The sequence below is a fragment of the Chiroxiphia lanceolata genome, chromosome 19 (genome assembly GCF_009829145.1).
Source record: "Chiroxiphia lanceolata isolate bChiLan1 chromosome 19, bChiLan1.pri, whole genome shotgun sequence".
Taxonomy (NCBI): Eukaryota; Metazoa; Chordata; class Aves; order Passeriformes; family Pipridae; genus Chiroxiphia; species Chiroxiphia lanceolata.
The window spans coordinates 7,172,728-7,196,681 of NC_045655.1; the positions used below are offsets into that span (position 1 = coordinate 7,172,728).

Below are 23,954 nucleotides of genomic sequence, written 5' to 3' on the forward strand. Positions count from 1 at the left end.
CCAGGAGCATTCTGAAACATTCAAACTGATAGGAATTCTCCTGATGACTTCAGATATTCACTGACTGTCGTTCCAGAACAAACACAAGGGGTTTTGTGACCCATCTGTATCACAGTCTTTCTTTCTGAGAAAGGATTCTCTTCATTGTGGTTTTTCAAACTGCAACCCTCAGTTGTGTTTTGAAGAAGATATGAGGAATGTAGCACTGGACTTGTACTACTGCTGCACAGCTCAGTTGGTTAAATATGGGGCTATTCCAGCAGCAGGTTCACCCAATGGTGACAATATTTACTTTACAAATATTCACCACTTCTTCTTATTATCTTCTGCTGTTAGAAAGCAGCCTGAGTGTGTGGGAGATGTCAGGACAGTAAAATCACCTCTGGTATTAGGGAAGTAAGCAAGGTTTGTTTACTCCCAGAGAACCAGAAGACTACGCAAAATTAATAAATTCTGGGTTTATGCTTTGTTAAAATATGCTTTTCTTCAACAGCAATCCAATAACTCTCACTATTTATCCTAGCAGTTATAGGGCAATATTTATTCTAATACTCTTTGTAGGGATAACAGTGGATTGGATTTGAGTGGAAGGGAGATCTACACCCTTCCTCTCCCCTATCCCAGAAATAGCTCATAGTAAAAGAATACTTTTTCTCCTTTGGATGGCATTTAATTAATCCAATTGCAGGACTGTTTGGTGAATTTGGCATGAGTAAAATGACACTTTGGCATGACTGGCATTTAGCAAACTCTGTCTTTACCACATAAGGATATAGGGATGTCAGCATCTCCTTTCCTTTAATTTTTTGACAGCTATTCTAAAAACAAACAAACAAACCAAACGTTTTGTGGACCATCAAGCTCCATTACTGAGTATTAAAACAAACAAGACCCCAAAAGACCAGACATTCCATTTTGGAAATTAAATCAATAATCTAAAAGTGATCACTAATCACTTTTCATCAGACATCTTCAAAGAATTCTCAACACACAATTATAGACCTGTCACAGATCAGAGGCTAAGCACACATTAAAATGTTAGGCATTACCCATTCTGTTGCTATTAAACACAGCAGGAACCCACAGATAACACTGCTGTGATTTGAGTAAATGTCAAGGTGATCCAGAAGCTCAGCAAATTTTAACTGTCTCAAAAAGTACAACAGCTCTGAAGTCCTGTCACCTCCCATCTCAAGTGCCAATCTTTCTCCTCTTCCTTGAACAACTTTTCATTCATCCCACGTGTAAGAAAGTGACGTAGAAATGCTAAAGATAGACTAACTAAGGAAATTAAGTTAACCCTAAACTCCAAATTACTGCTTAAATAATAGCCCCACTTTCCTTCCATCTGCATTCAGCCACATTCTTGAATTCAGTGTGGCTTCATGTGCGCTGGTGCTGTGGTGAAACGTGGTTGACAGTAGTAAGTGACATTAGGGACATACAATGGCCTATTTCCTTAGGATAATTATCATCCTAAACGGGCATTTTGTATTATTCATCATCTATTCCTCAGCATCCTTCTCCCTGGCTCTGTTTCCCAACGAAGTCAAAGTCTTGTCTGCAGACCCAGAGGCTCCATCAATTCGTGTCAAGTCAATCAATAGAAACTAGTACAGTATTAGCTGGGTTAGTGTCACAACTTGTAAACACAGTTTCAACCATAAATCAACATAAACGAGGTCAGAATCCACTTAAAATGTTAACACAGACATTTGCATTGGGTTTAACTAACATAATCAAAATTGTCATTGTTTACCCCATTTCAACTTCAAGTATCAACCAGCTGTAAGCTGCCCTGCCTCATGTAAATCTGCACTAAGAATGATACAAGATTTGGACCTGGAAGCCTCAAGACCCTCAAGGCAACTTTTTCATTACTTTATAGTTTGTCTGGGCAATTATCTCTGTGAAATGCAGTTCAAAGCACGGCTATTCTGATTTGGCAGTGAACTATGAGTCAACCATCTCTGACCTCCCCAAAGAGGTTTGTACACACTGAGCAGCAGCATCTCTTTATTTCTGTATAACAAGGAGTGGAAAACATTTTGAGATATTGGGGTAGAAGGTACTATAGAAATAGAAAGTACTGTTTTAATAGCTTACATTTCTCTAGGCTTTGAATTAAGAACGACAGGCACTCCTAATGGATTAAAAGATGACATGTTTTACTTACCTCCTACACATGCTGGTATCCTTTTACAAAAGGCTAATATAGAAATTCTTTAATACTCCTTCATGCTTTAGAGGAGCTGGATGGTCTGTGATCCTTAATACACAGATTAAGCAGCACTTTAGGGGCTGGATGGATTTCAGTGTTTTCTCTTTCCCCTCAAAAAGACCTGCCTGGACTTTAGGATTGGAAAAGGTCTCCCAACTTCATTCTAAGCCATAGTGAACAAGAGGACTTGCTGTCAGGACAAAGCTGTGATATCTCTGGCTGTGGAGGGTAGCAAAAGCTGTCTTGTTAAGGGTCTGATTTTCTTTCTCCTCCACTCTGGTAAAATCCACAATGACTTCACCAGAGCATGATCTGAACCCAGATCAGCACCTGATAATTAAGTAAGAAGCTAATGGTTCTTGGGTCAGATAAGCTGGTAGAAATTCAGGTGACTGGCACTTGGAAGTAGAAAAACTGAGTAAAAGGAGAGAACTGGGTTTGTTTTATGCTTTCCTTAATATGGCTGTTTAAGCAGGTTTTTTTCCCCACCCAAACCCTCAGGACTGAGGTAGTGAGAAGGGGCTCAAAGGCTCATTAATTGAAGCCAACCAAGCAGTGCCATGAAAGGCCTTATCAGCCAGACTTCCTGGCACTTCAAGGCAGAAGTAGCATGGATTTTTACATGATTCAAACTCCCAAAATGTTTGATTTCTTAGCATTCCTGAAGAGGTTGTGTCCCTTTTCTACAAATGTGCAAATGAATGCCAGAGTCAGGAAAAGATATTCTCTACCTTTTTTAGCCAATTAATAGCCCCAATATTTTTTACAGTATTTAGACTTGCAGATCATTTGATACCTGTAACATATTTCTCCCATTGACCTGTTTTAGCTGTAACTGCTCAGGACTTCTGCAAATCAGGCCTCAGAGGAAACAAGGAACACACAATTAGTGACCACCCTTGAAAAGTTTGATTAAAGTGTGTTGCTAAGCAACACAAATTCTGGCAGAGACAGTGATAAAATTCTATTCTCTAGATAAGCCTTAAATACCTTTGTGACTATCTTTTCCTCTTCCTGCACTCCCTTTCTTTATTCACTGCATCCCACAACCTCTGCAATAAAACTAAATGTGCTAAATTGGTGCCGTTTCCCACACAACCCTTGCACTGGTATTTCTGAAGTGTTAAGATAACTTTAAATTGTAAATGTGTATGAATTCCTTGCTTGCTTCTCCTCTCGTTTTTTAATAAAACTTAAAAAAAAAGAATCTAACAAAAAGCATAATTTAGTGCCTACCAGAGTGATTACAAGATTAGATCTTTCCTCTCTTTTTCCAGCACCTAACTGGCTCTCAGACCTATTTTTCTCCCCCTTCTCTCTCTGCTTCCACCATTCCACAGCTTCTCATTTGGGCACAGTCTCCTCCACACCAACTGTCTGCTTGTCTCCCCACCCAACACCCAGCACAGCTGCCTTCACCCAGCCAGCAAGTGCCAGTTTTAGCAGACACCAAAACCCAGCCCAGAGCCCTTCACTTGATAAGCTGTAGGCTTTGGGACTTATTTTGAGCTTACCAAGGAAATCTGTTTCTCTCAGATGCTGACTCCATTTTTGTCGTGCTTACATATGCAAATCCGTGTCTGTGTGTGATGGGGTGTACATCTGTGGGCAGAATATTTGCAACCATAATAGATGGGAATGTAATTCATAGGAAGGAACAGCAGCAGGTCAGATCAAACAACCTGGGAAGAACCCAGTACATGAGACATCAGTGCTGCCTTCAAGAGTGGGTTAGTGAAGAGCTTCTGTTCCTGGGGAAGTGAGTACAGAGATCAGCAGCAGTAAAAAGAAACTTGAAGACAGGGACAGGCATCACACTCAGCAAGGACAGAACCAGGGGACACTGAAACTGAGCTGCTTTTTAGCAAAGGTCCTGAAAGAAAGTAATCCCAGTGGGGAAAGACTGGAAAGCAGTGGTGAAGCTCTAAGCTCCTGGGACACCCATGGACAAATCTTGTTCCAGCTCTTTCACACTCTTCTCCCTTCTCTGGCCAAGTATTCTCAAAACTGCTCTATCTCCTGTTATCCCATATCCTGGATGCAGGTGCAAACAAGTCTGGGAATTGTTGAGCTGCAGCAATACTAAGCAGCAAAAGTGTTAGAAAAAAGAATACAAAAATAGGCAGCAAAGACAGATCCTTCATCTAAAAGCTTCCAGCCATTACAGCTGGAGGTTTAGGAATCTCCTGAGCCAGAGGTTCCACTGTATTAACCTGGAAATAACTGAGAATAATAAAGGCCCACAGCCCTCTCCTCTAGGAAGAGACAGCCTAGAGCCAGATGTGTATTTAGTAAGATCAGTGGAGCTGTGCTGACTGACTGGGCAGAATATCATCTGGGTTGTCGTAGCAGCCAAAAGCTCCAATTAGGAGGAGAGCTCCATCCTGTCAGGCATTAGATGAATACCCCTAGCCATGCATTCCCTATCCCAGGGAGACAGCCCAGGCTGCCTTCATATGCTTCTAATTGGGCTCTCCTGGAAGCTGATCCTGAATCTGCAGCATGTGCAGAATGCAGCTGTTTGTTTACTCCACTGGACTGGAACATGAGAATTACTTCAGTGTGTCCCCTGTGAAATGCAGGCTTTGCCAATCTACTAAAGGGTGGAACTCGGGGTCTAATGATAAGTTATAAAACATACCTTTGTCCTCCAGGCTCCAAGTATTTGACAGGATCATCAGTTTCTGTCTAGCATAAAAAAATTGATCTCAGCCCTGTAGGCTCAATAAATAGGACATTCATGGTTCAGACATCTTTAACTGCCTATAGGAAGTTGCTACCTCCATCCTGATCTTTCAGGTGACATTTTGACCTTCCCTTTGTTTTGGGGAGGAAATCAGGGGAAGGAGAGAAAAAAGAAAAGATAATGTACATCTGTTTTTCTTCTTTTTGATTCTGTATCAGAAATGAATTGACATTTGCCTGGTGGCCACTAGTAGTAAATCTGCTTTCAAATCAGCCCTTTCTGAAACAGCCTTTCCTTGTGCTTTGTTCATTGGGAGATTTACATGTTATTTTAGACACCTTGTATGAGTGTCTTCAACAATGCAGAAATTCTGAGCACCTAAATGTGACATGAGATCCATACTGTCATTTATATCACACTAAACAACTCTGTGAGAGGGATCATTAAGCTCATCAGAGACATCTTTAAAAAAAAAAACCAACCTGGTTTGAGGCTGATAAAAGAAAAAAGCAAAGTCCAGATCCCAAGCTCAAATAAATTCCATCCTTTAGGTAACAAGTGGAAGATTCTCTTGAGGGCAGTGGGAACTAAAACTAACTGTTGCCTTTCTTCAGGAACAGCTATGTTGGGTAAGGCACAAGGGGAAAGGAGGCCACATAAAACACTTGTAATATTTCAGCATCACCAGAGTTTAACCTGAAAGGCTCTTCCTGGAAAACTTCCAACTCTGCCAGCTCTTTGTTACATAGTGGATTTTGTTCCACAGCTGAAGACCTTCAAAATAACAAAACCATGCAAGGAAAAGCAGATTGACTTTTGGCAGGAAGTCAATGTGCAAATACTAATGAAATAATCTCAGTAAGCAGTCAGACTCCTCAAAGGTCAACAGCTACATAGTGGAGAACTTCCACATTTAAGTTATTAACAATTTTGTCTTCAAATATTCTGACAGTTTCTGTGCACTAAGTTTAAGGGCTTTAAAAAAATAATGGAGATTTGATGACTGGAAAGTTAAGGTCTCTGTATCTCTGTGACTTCAGATGAAGAGATTGTCTTATTCCTGTGGGAGCTACCAACACAATTCCTATTTAGGAGCAGAACCATCAATGCCTTTTCTCCTTTCTTTCTGGCAAAGTGCACAATGAAACACCCAATCTCAGTGCTGTCCTCCATTGCCAGCATCCTCCCCATTAGTCTGTATCCTCATTCTTTTATCTGCTCCTTCACTCTTCTTTTATTCCCACCCTCACAACCAAGTACTCTTTGCTTCTCAGTAAGGTGGATCCCTCACTGATCTACTCATGTCCCTTTCCCCTCCTAACTCAGAACTAAGGAACAGGTGTAAGCAATGACAGAGGGTGAAAGAGGAGAAGAAAATTATCTTCAGGACCAAAAGTGAATAACCTCAAACTGCCTAAGCTTTGAAATATCTTAGGTGAAAGTCACTTGCTGCCCCTACAGTCTGATTTTGGTAGAGTGAAAGTTAGTGGTGAAAACTTCAGGAGTTTTAATGGGATCAGAAGCAGGACTCCCAGGAGAACTAAGCACAGCTCAAGTCTTCCAGTTACTCAGTGGAGCAGCTTCAGTTGTCATTTTTACTACTTTAAATTATGGAGCACTGATAAATTTACTACCTTGCACCATTATGGATCAGGACCAGTCCTACTGTTCTCCTGGCAAATACAGTATCAGTGGCATGTAGACATTTAACACAATGGTGTATTTTCATGCTTAGAGATATCACTTCTATTAACTGTATATGAAAGAGCACTTTGTCCCACTCTTGATTGTTCCACTCTTCATTTTCTTAAACTGGGAACTTAAAAAATCTCTTATTTTCTTGATGCTACTTTATATTGGCCCTTCATTTTGCAAATCTCCACGAGTATAACATTTGCTTATTGTAAAATGCAAGGAAAAGTGTGCATCTAAGGTAGACAATCTTCTTGTCTATGCTCAGAAATTGTATGGGCTAAATTTAGACTGGGTTTATTGGATTCAACTTCAGCCTCTTCCAAATAAACAAACTAAATTAAGGCAAACCAGGTTAATATCATGCTAGGAGTGCCTACACAGCATTTTGCAGCCCTTTATTGAAACCGATTAATTTAAAATACCCTTTTTTATTTAGACTTCGCTTTCAGAATATGAAATATCCCCAGCCAATAGAAAATCATAAACACAAATACAAAATACTTGGAGAGATTGCTGAGTTTTTCCTTCTTGCTGTGCCCATTTAGACCAGTTCAAACACAGAAGGGTTGTTTTCTTTCTGCAAAAGTGGTAGGGGTAGATCTCACTTCCACTTAATGTACTTTTCAGCTTCCTTAACACGGGTCAACTATGAAAGAAATGTGAACTAAATCCTAACTTTCCATGAACCATGGAATCAACAACAGCTTAACCTTTCTGATCCAACACTTTACTAAAGAAAAGAAAAGCTTCAGAGAAACAAGAAGGGAGCGCCCTATTTCTGGTTACACTGATGTGTTTGGGATTGCCAGTCAGATCCCATCAGTTCCAAATCAGAGTAATAAAGAAGCCTGAAATGAGAATTCTTATCTGCTGGTTGGATTTCTGCATCTCTCACCACCAATCTGAAACACAAGGAAAGCAAATCCCACACTGGCACGATGCCCTTTTGACTCACACATCGGAGCTCTGCCTCTTCAGCAAAGGTACATTGAGGGTGAGAAAGCCTAAAAGTAACATCTCTCTATTTCATCTACTGGAAGGGCCATCACTGCTTGTTACAGGACACAGAGAAGAGCTCAACATGACAGAGAAAGTGATCTCAGGGAAAAGGAAAGGTGCCTCAGGTGACACATGTAAATGGAGGTGGGACATTAGGTGTTAAAAAAATATAGGTTTCATGTCCAGCATTAAAACATAAAAGGGAAGAGCTGTTGCCTATGACACTACCAAAGCACAACTACAGCAACTAGGAAAGAAACACAGAGATTTTGCCCAGTCTGTGAGAAAGTGGCCTGTACCTGGACTTGGCTAAATTATAACTATTTTACCAATGTATTCGTTACTTTACAGGTCAAAACACCCCGACAGTGAAAACTGCGTATGAATAGTACAGTAAGTTCCAAGCTTCTAAGCATTTACTGCAGTAACTTGGTCTGTTTCCCAACATCTTTGCAGTCCTTGGAGAGGTGTAGATGCAGATTTAATGAGCAATGCATACCATCTGTTAATATTGCCTCCAAGAGCAACTGAGAAAAAAACAGCAATACCAAAAGTGCAAGAGATGGCAGAAGCTTTAGAAAAATGGACCATCCATAATGGGGTTCTCTGTACAAACAAATCCCCAAAAATGAGCCGACTACATATTTATTTTGCGACTGTTACAATATTTAAGTCAGTCTTAAACTCGGCTTAGAACCGTGCAATGAACATTCAGTTTAACAGAGGCAGTGGGCCTGTTACTTCTCATTGAAAAGTCAAACTCACCAAAATGCCACATCCCAGGACCTGCATCTGAAGGACCCATGTCCTGGAGTCATTCCTTTCTCCAGCGAACTAGAACAGCTCCTTTGAGTTATGCTGATTTATGTAAATACAGGATCTGGCTGCTTGTTAGTTTGCACTCAAGCTAAGCAGGTAAAAACTGCTGTCCTTCCAATGGAGGAGTATTTCTCCCTTACCCAGTAGTTATAAACACTACTTGGATGCTGGACTAGGGACAGACAAGCCCCTGGTCCCTGTGGACGTGGTCAGGTAGGAGGAACTGCTCAGTGGCAGACCTAAATGCCAGCTAAAGGCAGGGTTCACAGAATCCCAGAATTATTAAAGTTGCAAAGGACCATGGGTGTGCTTTCCACCCCACCCTGGACCTGGAACTTAGACCCAGGTCTAAAATCACTTGCAAAGTGCAGTTGAAGCTTCAAAGCCTGGCTATGAACATTAAGTCTCTTATAGTGCAAGTTTAATTAATGTCCAGTTCTCTGCAATTAGTCTCCTGGAGAACATGACCTGAGGGCAAGACTCGTGTTCAGCTGTTTTGGATATTTCTACTGTAAAAAAGAGGTCACTTTTTCCTTTCAGTTTCACAATAACTGTGAATATTCTCATTGATCTATTCACCTCAGTAAGTGCTTGTTGTTTTACTGAGATGGTGAACTCTGATTTCCTACAGGACAAGGACAGTATTCCCCAATAGCTGGCAGGACAATAACTTCCTTTTCTTCATCCAGTCATATACATTTAATTTTTTCATTATTAATTTCTTCTTCCTCAAGAGAGCTTGCCAAAAATTCATTTAAGTGTTTTGGGTTTACTTCCGCCGTCACAGCTTTATCTGAACACAATATTAAATCTGGAGGGAAAGAAATAACTGGAGGTCCATAGTTTACATGATGAGGTATCTTTGGCCTACTTTATCCTACAAAGCTTTGTGACAAGAACAGATGTAAAAGCTCCTTGCAGTCCTTAATCAAGACATACTATTACTGAGATAACCAGAAGGCAGAAGAATAAGCCAAGTCACCAGGGTTCAGGAACAGAGATGGTTGCATGAATTAAGGAATTTATTTTAATCACAGGAATTCCCTGTCAGAGTTTAAGTCAATTATAAAGTTAAAGCCCCTTTACCTTGCTGTATGTTGACATAAACATGTAGAATACACTGTAGATTGCTCCCCTTTCCCAAGCAGATTAATGCAAGTGCAATAAAATGCAGAACTGTACTTTATTTTGACTGTTTCACATCTTCTGCAGTGAACACAAAGGCAAGAACACTCTGCTTGTTTTCAGAAAGACAGGTATCAAAAACACATTCAGAGCAAGATGTAATTAGATGATTATTCAACTGCGTTTCCTATTAAAGAGATAGTGCCATTGCAGTTTAAATAAACACCCAAACCTAGTTGTATAGAGCTAGGCTGTTGCCATTATTTATTCAATCAAAACCAAAATAAACAACTTCTGTGTGTCATGCAGACATTGTGTGTCCACACCACTCTGGCAGGTACCAGGTACTCAACTCCTTTCATCAAAGGAAATAATTTTTGAAAGAATATACTTTACATTCTTCTAGGACTCAAAATCAACCTCTTTTAATTTCACTGGGAAAAGCCCTGGGCCCAGATACTCCAAATACTGTGATAGTTTAGAAAGCACAATTTCCCAAAAGCTTGAACAACCATTTTGATTTTGTCCAAATCATCTTCAAATGTCAGTAAAACCCACTTGAGGGGACAATGAGCCCTGTTAAGGGCAGACAGTGACAGGTTTGACAGGGACAGTGGCACCATTTGTATCAACAAAGTAAAGACAACATTTAATTTCTACAGTTCTTATTTTAGCTTCTTCTAATACCAGCTCATATTTAAACATAGTAAAGCCTTCTCCATCCACATTCATTAGAAGTGATACACACTTTTACTGTGCTAAAGAATAGTGTAAATAAAAAATTATGAAGTTCACTCCCACTCAAGAGCAGCCAAGATCACTGTCTTCAAAGAGCAATAAATAACAGGATACTGCTAACACCAAACATGAAGAAAGATAGTTAAAACCATTACAAATCCATATCTCTCAGTTACTTAACAATCTATAGGTTCAGTCAATTTAAAAGATCTAGGAACAGGGGTTTAGTGGATTAGTAACAACAGACCATTAATCTCTGCAGCCTCAATTTTAATCCAGCAATAACCAAAGTGATTGAAAATCATTGTGACCACATGACTAGTAAAGCTCCTAAGCATGGTTTCCTCACATACCTGAATCCCCACAGCAGAGGTCACAGGATGTTCCTGCTGGGACTATTTACCAGGAGACCTCTGCTTAATGCTTAACTAAACTCAGTGCCAACATTTTTGGCTGAGTAACTCCACTGCACGCTCCTTCTGTGAACAGCTTGTTCAAAGATTTTATTTTACACTTTATTTCAGCCTATATTAGCAAAGCCTGCATTCTTTCCTGGCAAAATGTCCAAAACAAAGCTGTCTAAAACAAATACTTTTTTGTTTCTACATAAGATTTTAAATAAATGTGTAGGAATTGATGACTGTCATTCCAAGCAAATGCCAGGAGATTATTTCTGTACAGTTTATATAATATCAGTGAAAGTTATATCCAAAACATTAAGAGCTTTAAAAATATGCAATAGTATTACATCATATAGTCTGCTTTTATACATAAGAATGTTCTATTTCAAATATTCCAAGTTCTGGATTATTCAGTGGCTAGAATCAATTCTTAGGTGGCCAGTAATGTGATATAATGTGATCAAGACACACTTCATCATTTGGTCCTTACAGCAGTTATCAGGCTATCAGTAAAGAAGCCATTAAAAGGGAGATCTTGCAAGAAGGGTTTAAATTCAGCTGTTACTAGCTGTGGTCTGAAATCTGAGACACAGGTTCTTTTTCAGGAGCATTAAAAGGAAGATGCTGACTACCTTGTAGTCAGAAATGCTCTGCAAAGTAAATAAGTACTTAAAAACATAAAACCAGAGTAGAGGCAGAAGGTCTGTACAGTAAGGATCTAAAAATGGGGGAGTTACCTGCTGCTGTCTCTGAAGCAACAAGTCAAAACAGGACAAGGGCTGGAGGAAAGCAGAAAGCTGGCAGGCTCTGTGCCCTTTGGTAGATAGAGCCCAAATACATGAACACAATGTAAATGGACTGTAGAGTTGCCCAGCTGTTTTTATAAATAGTGCAATACTTCTGCAAACTTTCTTGCCCACGGTAGAAATTGTTTCCTAATGTTATTTATGAGCCTCACCTCGTTTAAAACATGAGGAATTTTTCCACTTGACACAGACTGAACCTGCCACCACCTTCTCTCAGCAACAGAGAGGACACATTTGGCTTGTTTAGACTCAGACAGAGGGACAGACAGAACCTCCAGAACTTTTACACATCCTCCACAAGTAGTTTTCTCTGTCAGTCTGACTAAACTCTGCTTATCCAACCTGGACTGTGTCGCCTGCTTGCACAAAACTGGTGTGAGGCTTCCCAAGCATCCCTGTAGGTACCACCTGGTAGAAGGGCTGTGCCCCTGTCCCTGCACAGGCTCTGCACTGGATGTCCTCTTGATAGCAAGACTTGAGGTCTGATCAAGAGAAAATTAAAATTTGCGCCGAAAAGAAAGTGAAACAGAAATTCACCTATGAAAATCACCTCTCACCTCTTGTAATTTCACTTTTTAGTCTTTTGGTTGTGTTTACCATAGTCCAGGGAAAATGTGTTTGCTATCGTGGAAAATGGTGTTTGTTTCATTCATTCAGTCAGTCATCCATACAGTGAGAAATAACAAATTACAATCCAGTTTATTTTAATTCTGATTGTGCAGTTTCTCTTCCTATGTTAGTCATATTAGAAAAGTCTGCATCTTCACTTTACCACACAAAGAACTGATATGATTTTACCTGCATAGAAACCTGTTTTCTATACAACTGTACTTAAAGAGAGATAATGAAAAATTCTGCTCATCTTAGCTGGTCTTTTCCAAAGATTTTGTTTTATTCATGAATTATACCACTGCCACTTCTTGCTTCAGCAAAGCACTTCAGCACATACTTAATCTAAGTTGTTTTATACACTTACATATTAATACTCAGATAGAGCAGAACACTTAAGCGTGTCTTTTTTAAGTTTTGCATTTTGCTGAATCTGGGTATTAATATATCTCAATAAAATGGAAAGAGGATGACTCGGGTTTTAGCTCCCAAGAATGAAAACATACTTATGCTACCTAATAAAATAAATCATATTATTTATTGCTCTATTTTACACCCTGTTCCACAGTGAGCTAAATACCTGTGACTCTAGAGCAAAGGCACAATTACAGACTGGCAAAGATGAATTGTTAACAACTTGGAGAGAGTGCCAGAGGGGCCAGTGAAGATAAAAATGATGCATCTGCAGATAACTTCAAATCCCACTCGGAATTACTAACTGCCACACAGTACCCTCAGGATCATTTGGGCAAACGAGAGGAGACTGTGAAGTCCTTGTAGATTACTTTGTTTTCCAGCAGGCACAAAACCCAATATGACAATAAGATAATGCTTATATGCAATATGAATGTGAACAGAAAAAGCCCCAGCAGAAATGGTGAATCCAGGGGAACATCCTGGAAAATAAAAAATGGGAGTTCAGATATGATGGGCAAAATGCCCTGGGGTGAGGATTTCACCTATTGAAAAATTCACATGTGTGCACACAGCATATCCAACAACTGCACCAGGATGTAAAGGAACCTGCTGGGATGCTGAGAGAGTGAATTGCAAAGAGAAAATTTAGGGCCAGAACCTCTGGTGCCCTTAACTGTGTGTTGTCACTCACACCCACGGGGAGGGGATGTGAAACACGAGGGAGGCAAGTGCTGCATTCTGAGGAACCCACTCGTTACTCATAGTCACGACAGAACCATAAAGAGGCCAACTGAGTGAATGTTAATAATTTAAACAGAATTTAAATAACACAGATTTATGGAGGAACCTCGTCTGGATCTGAATTTTGCCGTAATATCACACTACCTGCTGGAAACCAATTTAAGTTAAATGCTGATTGATATAGTTGTTAAATATACCATAATTATAGCTCATGATAGCTTCTCTGCTAGTACAATGAGGATAAAAACTACAGAGTGCAGAGGCAGAAAAGGAGGATCCATCCTCTGAGGGGACACACTAGGCCCATTCTGTGACCCTTCACTCTGGGGAAGCCACGTGAGCTTAAAGGCTGAGGATAAATCTGGCTGAAGGAAAGTGCCCCAAGTCAGGGGGCCAAGGGAGCAGAAATGACCATAAATCACTGTTCAGCTGGGCTCTGAGTTCTAGAGGTTTGAAGAGCATTGGTTTATGTTTCCTGAGGCCAGACTGCCAGGTTTCACTGTCCACTGAAGCTGCTGAGAGCGCCCAGCTGTGACCAGTCCCTCCAGTCAGCAATGGAAAGGCTGGAAAGCCATCCTGGATAGTGCAGTCAGAAACCAGGGGATGTGAGGAACAGCCAGGCACTCACTGCCTGAGGTGACCCAGCCTCATACCCAGACTAGAAACAAGGTGTTCCAGTAATCCTTTAGTCACAAGGCAGAAATGAGAGTGAAGTGGATGGACTGCAGCTACTTAAATTCCTGCTGACTGATCCTCTCATGACACTTTACCTCAGCTTCTCCATCTATGAAAGTGTGGCCAACACTGTGCATTCTGTTCCAAGTTCTGCCAACAAAATTCTTTTTTTTTTTTTTTTTTTTTTTAACTGAAATGTAATGCAAAGCTCTTCTCATTCATACCTTTCATTCTTAGATAAATCCAAACTGACATTCCCTTTCAGAGAACTCTGTCAGGCGCTGTTCACATACTCCCCAGCAGTGGGATTAGGACCTGTAGAGGGTCAATCAAACTCCTTTCCCTTCCAGCAGCAGGATTGGGACCAGCACAGGGTCAATCAAACACCTTTCCCTTCCAGCAGCAGGATTAGGATCCACATAGGGTTGATCAAACCCCTTTCCCTTCCAGCAGCAGCAGCTCTCCCCTTCCATAACCACAGCTTCCACATGGCAGATAGCACAGTTCAGCTGCAAGTTGTGTGGCATTCCACCAGTGTAGAAACAAATGGCTCATTCTCCATTAAATTTCACTTCCAGGAACACTAGTGAAGTATCATTATCCTTTTCTACCAGCAAGTAGAAATCTTCAGCTCTATCTTTTTCCTGAAGAGCGAAAGTTTCTTTTCTCTGCTGTGATGGCAAATGCAATTAATGCTCTTTTCCAGCAGCCCAAGTGTGTCACCTTGCAAGCAAATTTAGCTGTGGCAGCAGCAATCCTTCTTGACCTGCTCCGTCAGATATCCACCACCATCCTACTGGGAATACAGCTCCAGCAGGGCTTGGTCATTTCCACATCACTTCAAACAGTGCAGTTTTTCCACAGTCACACATACCAAAAGACCCTTCACTAGTACTCATTATCTTTTTCTTTCAGCATTAATAATATAAATTCCATAGGAGCCCTGCTGTGCTAGTTCTTCTACACAGGCAGAGTGAAAAAAAAAAAACCTCTTCTGATGATTATTCCTGAAGCAGAACATGGCACTAAAGTAGTTACCAGCAGGAAAGAACTTGAATTGGAAACAACCCACAAAACTGACAAGAGGATGATTTTTCAAAACCCATGTTTCCCTCTAAATTCATCTACTCAAATGCTGCTTCCAAAACATAGAGGTGTCAACACATTTAGAGGGGGAAAAAAAAAAGGATAATGTTTCTTAGCTTCCTCCTCCATGCACTGTGCTTAGAAGCCACTTTGGTCCAGTCAGTGCACAACTGCATCCATTTCACACTTAAAACCCAGATGACAAACATCCCAGTCTTCCAAGCTTGATAAAGTTAAGCACTAATGATATAAAGGGAGGAAAAGGGACTGTCCAAATGAACAGATAACACTATTGATATTATCTGATCTCTATACTTATTTTACTGTCTGCTAAAAAGTACATTCTGGATTACAGCTGCTGGGATATTTTTCAAGCAAACAGTATTAGAAGAGATAAAACTGTGGTGTATTTAAGTTTAATACTATTTTTAGTACAGAAATACAAATGTTACAGATCCATGAATTGAAACCAGAAATGTTTTCATGTGGAAAAATACATCTAACAATGAAAGCATTTATTTTCTTTAGTTCTGACCACTGATTTTAGAATGCAATACATGTGAAAACTGATCACCTTCCGTTTTTCAAGATGAGTAAATGAAAATTAATATTTAGGGCTGTGATCATGGATAGGCTGTACCTGGCACTCCACAGGAGCACAGACACCTGCCATCTGCCATCTCAAGCTCATTCATTGTCAAGATTTCAATTTTGCAATTTCTAAGTCCCAAATCTTATTAACACTAAAGCCCTTTATAACATTTTCGGGAGTTCCAAGGTCTTTTAAGGTGGGTGTAAATATAGGTCTTCCTACACCTTCTTACCTCAGCTGTCCCCTGCTAAGCACTGCAGGACAATGTTTGCCATATGGACAAATAAAAAGGTTGCATTTACATGCACCCATGTGCATGAGCCACCCAGCACTTGTCTATATCACCAGGAAGGCACTACACAGGTTATAGGTCTGCAGTGTTTCAGTCCTCTGTGTTTATGACAATAACAACTTGCTATTTTATCTTCAAGAAATTCCAATAAATGATCCTTGGCAGCTTTTTAACCGTCAGTGGTTACACCATCAATAAAGTATTCCACTACTTTGAATTCAGCTGTAAATAGGTTTGGCTGCAAATTCTCACCTCTCTCAAATGCCAGATTATTATCCTTCTAAAAATTTGATTTCCTATTTATTTACCATTAATGCTTCAATTTATCTACCCCAGTGGAATTCTTTTTTCCTAACTGATATTCTCCTCTGTATGGACAGGCACCTTTGTACTTTCTGATGGCATTTCAAGGGAAATGCAGTCCCACTGTACAGTGTTGCCTCTAAATAAGTCAATTAAAATTTGATTCCTAGTTTCTATTCCTTCCAACATGATGTATAGTGAAGATAAAAACAAGATGGGAGCAAAATAACACTTATCACAGTATGTCAGTGTTGTCCATAACTAACTGTCATCTAGTTTTGCCTGCTGCTTGAGCTGGTAATGAGATAATGATGGAACAGTTTTATATAGTCTTCTATTAACAGCCCAGATGGGCCAATCATCCACTTCAGTCTTTGCCATGTAAAGTTTTAGCCATAACAGTCATAACAACAAAAACAGCAGCTTCCTCCTCAGTTAAATTACCACCTTCAACCAAGAATGAAAGAGAGACTTGACCAATAGCAACAAAAAAGCAAAGAATCTTTAGGAAAGCAGGAATTCCTTGTTCATTGGTATGTAAGGAATATTCATAATGCAAATGCAAAGCCATTTCAGTCTTTGCTATATTTAAAATCTAGCTGTTGTAGAATTAAAACCTCAAACCTTTCCAAGAATATCAAGGGCAGAACTCCTCTATAACATCAGTTGCATCTTAAAGAACACTCTTTAACTGTGACTGCTTATTTGAGCTGGGGGTTTATTCCTGATTTTCATCATTTTATCTTGGAGGCTTGGGATCTGGTTCAACTGCACTACAGTGAGGCAACACAACCAGGTGAAGAGGTCCCTTTGAAAACTGGGCATCTTCATTACCAAGGAAAAGAATAGCAGCAATAACCAGTTTCCTTTTGTCAGTGTATTGGATAGAAAATAGCCCAGCATAATATGTGCAAAACTATTCATAAACGTTGCCTTCTACTACCTTTACATAAGCTAAAAATATGTGTGTTTTTTTGGCACTGTAACGCCTATCTGGGCACGCTCGAGCTGTAAAACCAAAAATAAAAATAAAATGATGAGAAATACAAGACACACACACACACAGAAGTGAAGCACACATTTACAGGAGGCTATTTCCATGGAATTTTAAAGTAGAAACATCTTCACACCTTTTGAAAAGGCGGCAACAACTCTGAAGTGAGAAAGCATTCGAGTGATGAGGAACTGGGAGTCTCTGGAAACAACCTGTGGCCTCCATCTTGGGAGTGAATCCATGTGGATTTTCATTTACATCAACAAACTGTGCAGGCATGAAGGTTTCCCCACATACATGAAGTTGTGGAGATGGGATAAAGCAGGAAAGAATATCCTAATGGTTAAAGCTCTTCCTTACCAGGTCCATGTTACACCTCCCGTATGCCCAGTGATCACCTTCTCTCATATATATATATATCTGTGCTATGAATAATTCCTTCCCCTAGGATATTACATTTCTCACTTAAAAGTGCCAGAAAAAGCTATTTCTGTGACACTATTTGAGGATAATTAACTTGGTTTCAACATTTTTGTCCAAACATAACAATGAACCATTCACTCTTCTCATGTTGGACATTAGAGCCTTGATATTCTTCTCTTCTACAGGATTACTCAGGCTGTGCAATACTATGGGAAAAAGAGTTATCAGACCTTACAGACCATCATTCAATAGATAATTCAAGCCTTGGCATAATTTAGAGTTCCTACAGGACAGCTCTGTGTTATGCCAGGTAATAAGAGCTCAGAGACCGCAGAAGCAGCAAGACAGAAAATGAAGTGCAGCCATGCTCCAAATCCACCTCCAGCCCTCAGTGCCAGGAGATGCTACACTGGATGCTCAATACACAGTGGAATTCCTGGATAGACAAGGCCTTTCTTACACCGTCTCAGTTGCTCATGATACATGATTTATGACACTTGTGTGCTGCCAAGCAGGCCACAGAAGTTGCATCATCATGAAGGGGATTTGCCCCTCCATGACTTGGGGACATGGCAAAGGATAAAAATAAAACACTTCCATATTAGTAGCCAAAAGCCAAAACTATAAGAGGTAGTATATGCAATTCATAGAAGGCATAAAGATGTTTGACCATGAAGGTTTTATAAATTGTTTTGTGATGGACTAACAGAAAATACACTTGGAGACCTTCTTTATCAATGCCCATGACAGCTTCATTTTCTTATCTAAATCAGTATCCTGCAAAGGTTTGAAACAACATTCTAGCTTTCTACTTGAAATTGATTGTTAATATCTAGAATCACAAAAAAAAAAATATCCCTCATGGTTCATACAAATGCAAGGAAATGTGGCTGCCACTATGGGCTCCACAACCCCACCAAAGAACACTGATGCTAATTAATCTTTGGTGGTATTAGTACTCGGGAAGGAAATTCTGGACATCATACCAGTTACCTTCTGGCATCTTTGTATACAAACAGTGTAATCCATCTGCCATGATTATCTGCTTCTTCAGAGGAGCAACAACCACTGAGGTCTTGCTCCAGCATTGTGTCTACAGGACATCTTCACCTCCACTCCTCTCTGTTCCTTCCATGTTGAATAGTATCATTAAAAGGACAAAACCTCAGAAGTCATAATACAAATCATGACTATTTTTCCTCCGAGACTACAACTCATAGGAATAAATACGACTTTGAAGGTAGACGAGGGTTTTCATTTCTTTCTGAAGGACAGAAATGGTTTTCGTGGTCCTTCAACATGTTCTTATGTCTCATTTGCATCTGCACAAAGAAAGTACATTTTCTTTTCAAACAAGCAATTTGAAGTAGCAGAAGCCTGAATCCAGTATGCCAAGAAAACAAAATGTTCAGTTACGATGTTCACAGATAAATTATTTCCCAACCGAGGTCCAGTAATTAAAAAAAAAAATCCTAAATCTAAGTATCATTTCTTCCAAACCGAGCAATCTCTCATACGCACAGCTGACTGATAAAATTATAAGGTATAAAATATTTTGAAAATATATGCACGTCTCTTTTCAATAGATTAAACTACTTGCCATATACTGCCTCCAAGAAATTCATGCGTGGAGAGACACCAAAAGTCATTGTATAACTTCATTATTTACTTTACATAAGACAGCACAAGTGCTACATTCAGCTTAATTTATATTTGTTATGTAAATACAGAGCAAAAGACAACGTGACATAACATTGAACCTCTGCTTAATAAGTAAGTCTATTAGTAATGATAAATTAATAGTCTGTTGAATTCAGTGACTGACATCATCCCTTTGAACAGCAGCCCTTAACAGACCCTAATCCAAATAACCACTGGAATTAGTAGGAGGGCTGTCACAGGTTTAAACAGACCCCGAATCAAGCATTTGCTGATGTTCAGGAAAGATCCATGCACGAGAGATCTGGCTTGTGGCTTCACTGCTGGAACTACTGACTTAATGAGGAGAAAAAAAAAAAAAAGAAACTAAATACTACCACACACTCTAATTTACATTCTGGTAATTTGCAGCACTAGAGCTCAACTAATGGGTTTTTTAAGTAACATGTTGAATGAATAACCAGTGCTGAAGCGCTAAAAATACACAGTGTCTGGAATCCAGTGTGGAGGCAAACCCTTAACAGGCTTTGCACCACCTTCTCTCACTTGCACTGTTATCCAGACATCCCAGGTAGATAATATATTACAAAAAATAGTGTAAAAAGGAGAGCAGAGAAAAGATACAAAGCATTAGTGCCAGTCAGATATCTACAGATCTTAATCCTTTTTACCAAGATGACAAACAGTAAGGATTCCTGAAAAAAAACCAAAAACCCTAGGAAGAAAAAAAAAAAAGAAAAAAAGGCTAAAGCATGTACACATCCTCTGTGTGGTTAAAATTATTTGAAACCACAGCTTTAACCACGCAGCAGAAGCATCCCACCATTCACTTATCCACTTTATTCCACCCCAAAAAGGAACAAAATAAGAGAAAAAGCAAGCAGAGATGGTATCAGTCTGTACAGTGTTAGGTATTAGTGCTAGAGGGAGATGGAGAGCGATGGGAGCCCCTGCAGGACTGATCCCACTGGTTCACAAGCCTGGGCTCCCCTGTCTGAAGAGGAGGAAAGGAGGGGGGGAGCTCTGGGAACACCAACAGCTGAATGCATGGCAGAAGGAGCTGCACAGAACGGGACAGCTTCTTTCTGTCTCAGGATATTACTGTCAGAATGGGCAAGAAAGCGGATGAGCTTCAGTTTTCCATTCTCACTGTGGCACTTTAGGAAGTGCCTAATTTGAGGAGAACTGGACAGGTGGCACATCACGCTGAGCTAAATAGATAAGTGTGAGATTTAAATGACAAGAGGCAGCAGGTTTTCGCTGTTCTAAAAAGTGAGAGAGTGAATTATTCTGATGGTACCAATGGGCACAAGTGGAAGGTCAGCCTGGGGTGCTGCCAGTGTCACCCGGGTGCCCGGTAGCAGATGGTGCCAGTCTGTGGGGATAAAAGCAGGGCTGACGTACACCGTGAGCAGACAGCAAAGCTATTTGCTCAGGAATAAAAAAGCTTTGGGGCAGGTGCAGGCAATACAAATGAACAGAGGTGCCGAGCCTCCAGTGTTGGTGTAAGTGTCACCAGTCAAGGGCTGTAAGGGTGGATCGGTCGGGAAGTGCTGCAGGAAGCGCAGTGGGGCCCGGCACTGCCAGGGTGAGATGCTGCAGGTGCTGTTGGCGGGGACACGGCCCAGGCCAACCTCTGCATGGTCCCAGGGGAGCTTTGGAGCTCCCTCCCCCTGCACACCTCCAGGCTGGACACTGAGATGTCCACCAGGACCCCCCAGCTCTCCCCGGCAGAGCCTTGCCTGCGTTGCCTGCGTTCCCATTTCCAGACTTACGCAATGGCTGGAGGGCAGTGTCAGCCTGCAGAGAAGTGGAACGGCAGGAGACACAGGCAGCCTGGATCCCCATGGGGCTCCCTGGAGTGTCCCGAACTAGAAAACTGGCCACCTCCCCGCTCCTGCCTCCTACAACATATTTATTCCAGCACAACCAACATGACAAATTAACGAGAGAGCCAGGGCTTCTGCAGTCGAAGGGAGTGTTTTCCCCAAGAATAAATTGTTCCAATCCTTTATGCTCGACACCCGGCTGTGCCTGTTCATTAATTGGACAAGCTCTGGTGACAACTGAAATTACCTGACTTCTACATACTGGAAGGGAGAGAGACCTTTGCAAGCTTAAAATAAAGGTGGAAATCCCAGCCACCACAGAGCTCTTTGAATGGGGCTTTTTTTAAAGGAAAAAAAAAAATCCATTTTCAGAGCACAGCCACAGTAAAGCTCACTTTAAAAGCAGAGGCACATTCTTCACTGTTATCCCTCTCTTTGCAGACCCTGAACTGTGGCAGCAGAGCATGACAAGTCCATCAACAAACCGCAAACCCTTTAAGATCTGCAGATCAGCCGAGTTTAAGGAACTTCAGGAGCTGTGAAAATCTGGGATCACGGCAATGCTGCGAATAATTATCACAACCAGGTACATTAGGAATTATCAGCATTTCCCTTATCAGTACACTGTGGTTATTCACTGCAACCAATGTATCATAATTACAACACAGGTGTTGGAATTAAGGGGGAGAGGGAAGGGATGTTTGTAGATTTCTGTCACCACTCACTCACAACACATCATTCATGTGCTTTTCAACTACAATTTTGATTTAACTGTACCTCTTGCCCCTTAATAAGGGGAAGCCTGGGAACCCTGTACGGTATTTCCCCCCCCCCCCTCGCCCTTTCTGTGCTGCGTACCTGAAATGCAGACGATGAAATTCGCTTGCAGAAGAAAAAGCACCTCCCAAACAATTTCCATCCTCCGATTCTCATGCCAAGTGCATCCCTCGGCGAAAAAAAATAACAAAGATCAATATCGCAGTTTGAACGATCCCAGCAAATTTCCTTTCGGACTTGCAGACTGTATTCCCCAGATGTGCTGACAACACATGTCCGGGCTCTCTCTCCGCACGGCTCAAGCGAGATCCCTTCCCTTCCTTCGCCCTCCAAAAAAGACCACGAAGCCAACTGCCTGCACCGGGCTCTTCCTCCACGAGCGAGAAAAAAATCCACCAGATTTCCCAACACGACATAAGACAACAAACCCCCAACCGATCCGATCCGGAGAGTCTCTATTCCAGGGCGGCCAGGTGCAAGTCAAGCCCAAACTCTGCACGTCTCAGCGGGGCAGTGCCGGCATTGCCGGGGGAGGGAGGCGGCGGAGGGAGGGGGATTCCCCTCCTGCTGCTACGAGAACGAGCGGAAAAGAGATTAATACCCGCTGCAACGCGCTCGCCACCCCCGCCCCTCCCGCAGCTCCCGCAGCTCCGAGCGCGGCTCCCCAGCCCCGCCGCGGATGCTGCAATCCCGGAGCGCCGCGGCGGCTTCCGACAGGCGACTGCAGGGGTCGGGCTTGCCCCGCTCACGGAGCCCCTTCCCCGGCCGGGATGGACCCGCCGCCCCCCGCGCCCACCCCCGCGGCCCCCGGAGAACGCGGGGTCGGGGTTGTTTGACGGTGGGGGTGTGTGGGGGGTGTGTGTGTCCCTAAATCACATCGGCGGGCGGCCGGAGCCTGCGAGCAGCGAGGGCTGAGCGCATCGCCGGCCGGCTTCGCTAAGAACGCCGATATTTTAAAACTTATTTAAACAAGAAGGGAGAGAGAATCAGACCCAAACTTCTTGTCGGGTTGGCGGTGGAAGGGCAGCGAGAGGCTCCAGCCGAGAGTTAGCGAAGTACCTGCGCTGCAATGCATAGCTGATGGCATTCCCCAGGCACGACAGTTCTGCATAGGTCCTACCCGCCACCCCCCGCCCGAAAAAAAAAAAAAGAATAACGGTAATGATAAAAAAAAATAAAAGTCAGTTTTGGGGCAATACCTTACTTACCCCCAAATCCTCCTGCTCCTTATCCTCCTCAGCTCATCGGACGCGCCGCTCCCGCCCGCAGTCCCAAAAACAGATCGAGGTCACGCTCCGCGCCGCCGGGGCTGCGGCCGCCGCTACCTCCACCTTTAGCTGTCAGGAGGTACCATCGCTCCTCGGGGGGCTTCCCCCTCCTCCCCTAATCCCGGCTGCGTCCCGCCATGTCCCCGAGCCGCAGCCGGCGGTGCTGCGGGGGCCGGCGGGGCTGTGCTGTGCTGGCGGCGCGCACGGGCGCGGGCCGGGCGCGCTCCGCCGCGGAGGCGGTGCCTGCGCGGGCGGCGGCGGGGCCGCTCTGCGGTGGGACCGGGGCCGGCCCGGAGCGGGGGCGGCGGCGGGGGGGAGAGGCACGACCTCCCTCCTTTCCCTCCCTCCTTCCCTCGCGGTCTGCTTCTCAGGAAGCGCATTCCAGAGGATGCTGCTCACTTTGTTTAAAAAAAAAAAAAAAAAAAGGGTCCGGTTTTATTTTTCTCTCCCATTCCTCCTTTTTTTTTTTTTTGTAAGAGGCGCACCTGGCGCGGGGAGAGGATGGTTTCCACTTGCTGCGGATGGGGAAAGTGGGCGCAGCAAGGCAGCGCCGGCGGAGTCAGGGGGCTGCGCGGCACGGGGAGGTGGGCAGGGGCTGCCCCGGGCCGCGGTGCCCGGCGGGTGGCTCGGGATGTCGTGGAAGAAGGGAGGGGACGCGGGGTTTGGGCTGCGAACGAAAATCCCGGCTCAGGGCAGGTGTGAAAAGGTGTATCCTGCGACTGCGGGTGCCTTCATTGATCCCAGCAAGGCAGAGGGAAGGGGGAGGGAGAGAGATGCTTTGGGTATCAAACTGATATCC

General features: G+C 42.4%; 1 protein-coding gene across 1 annotated transcript in view; it reads right to left on the reverse strand.

The window, feature by feature from the left end:
• Window positions 1-23,347, reverse strand: part of CA10 (carbonic anhydrase 10) — a 184,925-nt gene extending 161,578 nt beyond the window's left edge. Inside the window, exons 1-2 of the mRNA XM_032706767.1 lie at window positions 23,096-23,347; window positions 21,969-22,457 (exon numbers count right to left, since the gene is read on the reverse strand). Coding sequence (XP_032562658.1) covers window positions 21,969-22,029 — 61 coding nt within the window. The 5' untranslated portion in view covers window positions 22,030-22,457; window positions 23,096-23,347. The remainder of the gene's footprint in view (window positions 1-21,968; window positions 22,458-23,095) is intronic.
• Window positions 23,348-23,954: the final 607 nt, after the last annotated feature.